At 46.0% G+C, this 8,141-nt stretch overlaps 1 protein-coding gene across 1 annotated transcript in view; it reads right to left on the reverse strand.

Annotated features, from left to right (window-relative positions):
* Positions 1-8,024, reverse strand: part of LOC135822819 (ribosome biogenesis protein bop1-like) — a 26,280-nt gene extending 18,256 nt beyond the window's left edge. The window contains exons 1-9 of the mRNA XM_065335657.1: positions 7,817-8,024; positions 5,860-5,928; positions 4,521-4,634; positions 2,837-2,877; positions 2,301-2,418; positions 1,826-1,927; positions 1,532-1,636; positions 707-764; positions 366-418 (exon numbers count right to left, since the gene is read on the reverse strand). Coding sequence (XP_065191729.1) covers positions 366-418; positions 707-764; positions 1,532-1,636; positions 1,826-1,927; positions 2,301-2,418; positions 2,837-2,877; positions 4,521-4,634; positions 5,860-5,928; positions 7,817-7,888 — 732 coding nt within the window. The 5' untranslated portion in view covers positions 7,889-8,024. The remainder of the gene's footprint in view (positions 1-365; positions 419-706; positions 765-1,531; positions 1,637-1,825; positions 1,928-2,300; positions 2,419-2,836; positions 2,878-4,520; positions 4,635-5,859; positions 5,929-7,816) is intronic.
* Positions 8,025-8,141: the final 117 nt, after the last annotated feature.

Raw genomic sequence — 8,141 nt, forward strand, 5'->3', positions numbered from 1 at the left:
TTTTGAAAGGCCAGTATGTGTGTGTGTGAGTGTGGTAAACTAACTTCAACTGCACGAGTCCTGAACGCTGTGCCACTAAGTAGCAGACAGCAGTGGGAAATACCACCAAATCCATAAGTACATGTAGGGATGTGGACAGATAAAGACAATTGCACTACACGATGAATAGTAACAAGGTGACATGTCGTGCAACCAGTGAAACCACTAGATCAGTCACCCTCTAAGCTGACTAAGGTCTAGACATTTGAGCATTGTTGGACACGACTAAAAGTAGCCTCACAACAGAAACACTAAAATGATCACCATGAGGCACACAGCAATAGTCTGAAGACACGATTTTCCTTTTTGATTGCAAAAAACCATACCTCCTCTGCTGTTGGCAGATATTCTGGAGGTGCGTTGTATGACTCTGCATGACCTGTGATTGGACATAAGGTATACCCAAGCATGGACAAGCAAACACACACACACACACACACACACACACACACACACACACACACACACACACACGCACACACACACACCTCTGCTCAGAAACCTGCGCTGCTTCCAATCTCCTTCACTGTTGTCTGATGATTGGTTGCCAACAACAACGAAAACGGATGTGCTTGTAAATTGAGCCGGGAAATATAAAACTTGCTAGATGACAAGCAGAAAGACAACAATGCAGACATGATGGGCTTTTAAAATAGCTATTACTGACCAGGTAGCTTCATCTTCGGGGCTGCCATCAGCAAAGGGTTACGGCGAGTTGCCAAATTCTGCAGCACCACAAAACCGAAAGCACAACGAATAGGAATGTGTACATACATCACCATCTTGGAACTCTGTACTATGGAATTAGATCGAGGCAAGGGCTCTTGACGGGCAGCAGATAACATTTACGGCACATGTGTTTAAATTAGAAGACGTTTCCAATCAGTACTGTGTACACATACTACAGTCGTAGACATTGAATGGGAAAACGGTGGAAGATTGAGACTTAGGCAAGTGATACTCGTGAAAGCAAGAGTGCATAACCTGGTTATGTACTATTGGTGAAAGTAACGAGTCGTGATTGGAAGACAGGAGACAAGTTTAAAAGTCACAATTGTCAGCAGTTGGGAAGATTGAAGGTACACAAAATTCCGAAAGACGGAACACTATGATATACAATGTGGGCTGGTATTGAACCACACTTCAATGTAGATACTTTGTGTGTGTGTGTGTGTGTGTGTGCACGTGCGTGCGGGTGCGCGCGCGTGTGTGTGTATGGTGTGCGCATGCGAGTGCGAAGGGAGCAGCTCACAACATGCAACCCTAAAATATCTTGGGTATGCTTTGAGGAAGAGCGTGAAGGTTTTATGGTACAGTCTCGCACCTGTAAATGGACAAAATTATTGATCACGTGGTCAGCTAGGTATGTGCTATCAGCTACAAAAAGTGACTGCGGAAGCAGGCATGAAGAAAGCGTACAAGTACACATACCACGCTTTGGCACAACCTGCAGCAATAGTGTCAGTATCTTGCCAACAGTGCTGTCACTCACCGAATCACTTGTCGCCCAGATGTCATGATAGCGTGTTTTCTCTGCTTCCTTCTCACTTGGTGGCTTGATCCAGCCATTGCGGATGGCGCGCACCATTTTCATGACCTGAAAAGGCAACCAGCAAAGTTTACAATAACTACAATTTAGCACGTACAACCGACCAAGTACAGTCCATGTATAAGGCTGCAATAACAATACGTGAACCTGTACAACTTTCCGCTGGCCTAGGGGAAGCAGCTTGCCTAAAACAAGAACAGTTCCTTACAAAGTAACTTGTTATACACAGATACTCACTCTTTTATGCTCCCATTTCGATGGAACAAATCGGCGCTTGGGGTCCGGCATGTCCTGCAGTGGATGCGGTTCGACTTCATTCGTGAAGAAATCCACATACGGCTACAGGGTGAAAGTGAAGAAAGTCAAACACAGAACCCTTAGATCATCATGCCCAACACATACAGCAGAGTCTATCTAAGTGCCTGCAACAAGCGCAAACAGCACTAGCAAGTATGACGAGATGCACATGGCACAAGAAAGGCACGCAGAACATACTGGGAGCAATATAAATGCAACTCATCCGGACAGACAAAGCAATCCCGGGGCGCGATAGTCGGACTGCGATGCAGCACATGCCCTCCAAATACGTGATCAATGGCACACAGCACTCAAACACAGCCAAGCAAACAACACAGCCACGGCATCAGACTCAACACCAGAATGAAGGACACAGTTGCCACATTGGCATACTACACACACGCACAGTACTCACAGCGTGTGGATCGAAGTCTTCATGCGGGTAGAGACCCTGGGTCATACGCTCTATCATGGCCACTTCATCGTCCGTCAGAACTCTACTCTGGCCAGTCTGAGGGTCGGTGACAGTACGGCTATAGACATGCACAGGACCAGAGCAGGCAGACACTCCTCCTCATCAATACACCATACCAGCAGCCAATGATACTCTCTACGCTACTAGAGTGCTACAGCCATATACATATACAAGTACATGAACAGTGCTCAAAGAAGTCCGATTGTGTGAGTCAAGTTTGCGTCCTGCACCAGCTCACATCACCGTGTCCGCAAGCCTTTGGCTGCACAGCGCCCGGCGTGGCATTCACTCGCTTCATTGGACTTCACTGAGCAGCACTGTTACTGTAGTTCATGTACATGTATGTGAAGAAACCACTGAACCACTGCTTCGAAGTACTAAATGCTGCATTCCAAGCACACTTCCAAGAATAATGTCCAAACCAAGCAGCACTCTACAAATAAATAAAAAACACTAAAAATACGGCATACACTTACCCGAAGTCAGGATTATCCATGCGGTCCAGAAATGCATCAATCTACAACATACCAAGGCAAAATTTGGTACAGTAACAGATGTCAGAACATACTGCCAGCCAACATGCTAACTCTTTAACCGCCAGCGCATACTTTCTCGTTCTCCAGAGAACAATCAGTAAAACCTTTGTAACTTGGTCAAGTAGCGATCAAATTTCAAGATCGAAGGCGCTTTCTCCATAAGAAAACGCCAGGCTACCGCCTCCAACAATCACCGAAGAGATAATAAGGATGCTTCTATCCGATGATATCGGGCAACAACGTTATGGTAAATGTATTTTACGTGCATTCTGAAAATATCAAAGGTTGAATTCTTTTTGCATACCGCTTACGTCCCAAGACAACCAGCACATGTGAAGGCGGTTGACGTCTTCAGCTTGTACAAAAATCAGAATCCTAAGATGAAGGAAGATGAAATGGCGAAGCAAATTGCATTTCAGTCGTGAATCAGGCTACGTGTAGGTGTGGATTCCATCGAGCTTCCAGCGCTGGACTCATGGCCTCGGCTGTGTTCTCTTTGCATTTCTCATGAAATAACCTTTCCGAGGAGCCAAAGATCATGGAATCGAGTTAATACAACAGACGTTATGATTTGTTGAAGGTAACAAGGTGGATGACACTGCTAGCATTGCTACCACCAGTGTCATCATGATCATTCGTAGCATCAGCCGCACCACCACAACCAATAGCACCATCAGCAGCCGCATCTGCATCAGCATCACCACCAAAACCAAAAGCGGTTTAGATAGCATGGAAGCTTAGAAATTTGACCACCTTCAGGAACGAACTAGATAGTCATATCCCTGAGTTTTTCTGGTGTGTTCATACGTGTGCTTATGGAACGGAGTTCTAGTATGGTCTAGTTAGCATCTCTACAATTATATGCAGGTGGCCTGGTGCTAGCTCAATGTGCTTGCAGCATTTCAAGCACTTTGGCATTGTTCATACTTCCATACAAACATACAGAATGCAATGTCATACGGAGACACGAGCCGTCGTGAGGAGATGAGCTCCAATTCTCTGATCTACGTTGCAACAGCTGCTGTGGACGGATACAAGTCTACAATTCTACATGTATCTATCTTGTTATTGGTCCCTGGCCATGGTGAGTCCTCTCTGCGCACAGCTTCCTTATAAGGTGGAACATAATTATATTGTAACTCAGAGTTTCACACTTATGCGATCATCAGGCAAAAAATATTCCTATATTATTTTGGGCTGAAACGATTATACCAATTACTCGGTAATCGATCGATAATTCCTTATCAATCAAGTAATCGTTACGTTATAGATTACTCGTTAGGGATTTTGAGTCCAAAAAGTACTGAAAACCCTCGTTTTTGTGAAGTTTGAATCAGTTTCCACTGTGAGTATGCAGTTGCCAGGGGCATGGTGCACATTCTGAGGTTAAATTGAATTTATAACTACCATGTTTCTGAGCTATCCTGTCACTAATGCAAATTTGTGGTATTATGATGGCTTAGATTTCGGAAACAGAGCAATGTTTGCACAAAATTCTGACACTCTCTGCTAACGATTATAATCGATAAATCGATCGTTAAGCTCAAGAGTAATCGATAGGTGAAAATCCACGATCGTTTCAGCCCTAAATTATTCCTATATTTATGTATGCTGTCTCACTGACCTCATCCATATTCGAAGCGGACTTGAGGATCTTCTTTCCATCTAGAGTGTAGCCGACATGCTTTTGATCTTTGTACCATTCCAGCGGCACATTGCCAACTGTATTGCGCATGTCCTAACACAGTAAAACACCAGCATACACACACACACACACACACACACACACACACACATACACATACACACACACACATACACACACACACACACACACACACACATACACACACGTGCACACATGTAGCGCAAATAGTTCAAATATCAGGATATGCCCACCTTCATGAGATGCAGACCACCCAGTACATTGAAGTGAACTACAGTGCAGCACAGTCAAACCTCTTCAGGACAAACTTCAAGGGGCTCGATGGACGGGTTCGATTACACATTCTGGACCCAGTTTTATAATTCACGAATGACCAGAATGAAGGGAGTGCGCTCATGTATGTGTAGACTGCACACTTGGACCAGTTGAGGGACTTTGCTTTTCTCCAGTGTACTGGTTGTTTGTACCACACCTACACAGACCTGCATCCACCAAGACAGATATTGGCACCTCCACACACCTTAGACTAGGCAGAGAAGCTAGTACAGAAAAGGAAAAGAGTACTGCTTAGATATACTGTTGTGGACACAGAAATCCGGTGGGATGACCAAGGCCGGCGCCCATACTTGCTTAGCGCGTACCAACACTGTAACATAGTAAGGATGGACCAGCAGTGCTCAGCAGTGCTCACGGCTGTACGGCCAGCACCAGCAGTGCTCACGGCTGTACGGCCAGACCAGCAGTGCTCACGGCTGTACGGCCAGACCAGCAGTGCTCACGGCTGTACGGCCAGACCAGCAGTGCTCACGGCTGTACGGCCAGACCAGCAGTGCTCACGGCTGTACGGCCAGACCAGCAGTGCTCACGGCTGTACGGCCAGACCAGCAGTGCTCACGGCTGTACGGCCAGCACCACATGGCCAATTGACTTCTCAACGGATTTCAATGTCCACAACAGTACAAGTGACACATCACATACGATTCAAATGGCACAGCATATACAGTTACACTGTGTACGTGATAAACGTTGCAGGGGAATAATCTGGCCAATCAAAACCTATTCCCACACAAAGTTTACTTCTGTGACCTCACTGATCTGGCCTGTTCTGGGCATGACGTCATCATGATGCCACCTAATTTCGTGAAAGCGTCCAGCCGCTGTAACACCAGAATGGCTGCTCCCATCAACATGGAACTTTGAACATTGGAATTAGTGAGCTTTTCAATGCAAGTATTCAGGTTAGAAAACCTGCATTATTATGCTGATAGCATAGCACTAGGACATCTAGTGTACTAACCTCTTCATCACTAGCATCACTTTCCTCCGCCAAGTCTGACAAGGTAGTCTCCTCTTCGTCCGACGACGACTGCCAAAGCAAACAACCAAAGAGATATGCAACAACATTGATCACTTATGGGCAATGATGCCAGTAGGGAGTATGAAGAATTCAAATACTAAATCTAAGTCAGTTTAGCACTCACTGGTTTATCTTAGGGCATGTTCGATTGGTAGGATCGGGATCCCGATCCACCGGATCCACTGGATTCGCACCCTTTCGATTGGTCGAATCCGGATCCGGATCCTTCGGATTTGGATCCGGTCAACCCTCCTCGGGGAGCAGGGTTGATCGGATCCAACGGATCCAAACGTGACCTTTGTGCGTATATGGCGGGTAAAAATCATTTTTGTACACATTGTGATACGCACACGTGGATGGAGATAGAGCTTGTTGACTTTTTGTACGACGCACGCGATGAGTACGACGTTCACCCTTTTGGGTGCCTTGTGAGCGCCATTTTCAACATGGCAACAGTCAAGGTCCAAAATAAAGTAAGTGTTCAGTTGAATCTGAAGGATCCGAGGGATCTGAGATCTGGATCCCGATCCTTACCAATCGAACATGCCCTAAACATCACTCCAACAAATTTCAAAAGGGCAAGAAAGATCATCAAAAAGAAAACAATAACACAATGCCCAAGTGTTGCCAGCACTTCACGGCCATCATGACAACGGAGATCTTGACATCGTCGCCATAGAGAAAGAAAACTCAGAAAAAACTTTCATTTCAAGGCGAAGAAGGACAGCTCAGATGAGCTGGCTGCCGCGGCTGATGCGAAAGAGGATTTTTTACTGAATCCATGGTGCTGTGATTGAGTGCATGGTGGGGAATGGAGGCCGTGACAAGCCATGTAATGGAGTTACGTATCTTGATGGTTTGGGTTACTAGTAGTGCATGAAACATGCTCGGGGACCCGGCGACATGCATGAGCCTACTATGCGTAGCATGGACAGACTGGGCAATGTACCCATATCAAACATGCAGCGTTAGCCGCGAGGGGAGCACGGTGTAATCAGGTGTGTCCTGGGTATAAACATTGGCATGGCATCTGACACACATGGGTAGGGCCCTGGCGTCACACTTGTTCAGCATGAACGGCTACAGCCTAGTACAGGTGTAAATGCACCCTACGCAGTCTTAGTATACCCGGTACCCGGAGCTGCAGTATGAACTTAGTGGTCATATGAGACAAGTGGTCGCTACCACTTTTTTTCACAAGGTAAAAGGCATGCTGCTTCTTAGTCACATGACACTAACATACAGCATGTATCCATGGCAGGTAACACGGGCTGACGGGGACGCCAGCAGGCGGGAATGCCCTATTCAAAATGTAATAAATAATAATAATCTCAGGTGCATGCACATGATGTACTATGGAGGAGAGTGTGAGGCACACAGGGAAGACGGCCGCACTGGGATATCATCACAGAGAAAAAACTGGCTGCTACAAGTCACTCGTAGCAAGTACTACATTGGATAGTGTTTCCTGGTCTGGGCCGGAGTCGAGGTACCAGTGGTGGATGCCACGCGGTGAACACTCAGAACTGGAAACACAGGATTGGGGTAACGTGTCAGAAGGTACGGAAGGGACCGGGTGACAAGTCCTAGGGGCAGGCCTAAGGTCACTCGGCAGGAACGTCGGGTGTACCAGATATCCAAAGCTAGAAGGAATTGAATCAACCAGATTTTTTGATTACTAGTACTTGTATCTACATTTCTCCTTTTGGTCTTTCTACATTTTAGCCAGCTCTCTCAACCGAGCTCGACTGTATCAATCCATAAGGTATCTGTGTAGACCTATTTCTGCGATACTAGCATGACAAACCCCTAGGCAACAATAGCATTAGCACGAATGGGATTTTCGCAGGAATACAAAAATGATCTGAACCTAATTTCGGCTGTGATTTTGCCTCACCTCTAGCTCTGACTCCGTATCAGGCTCGTCCTCCAGACCAGAGTAGACGCTGTCATCGCTATCACTGGCCATTCTTACAGTGATACCTGGATCTTTCCTCACCAGCTCAAAGCTACATGTATCTCCTCATTCAGACAAAACTGGACAACAATGAGATAAATAAAATGCTAACTGCGAAGCTTGACCGATTGAACAGTGCACTCTTTGCATATTTGCTCAGCTACAGTATAAAAAGCTGAAAAAAATAATTGGAAAGAGCTGGCAGTTTTGCGTCAATTTGACGCCATTGTCACCTTAGCAACTGGCTGGCTAGTTCAAATCAGGG

Source organism: Sycon ciliatum, chromosome 1 (assembly GCF_964019385.1).
Source record: "Sycon ciliatum chromosome 1, ocSycCili1.1, whole genome shotgun sequence".
Lineage (NCBI taxonomy): Eukaryota > Metazoa > Porifera > Calcarea > Leucosolenida > Sycettidae > Sycon > Sycon ciliatum.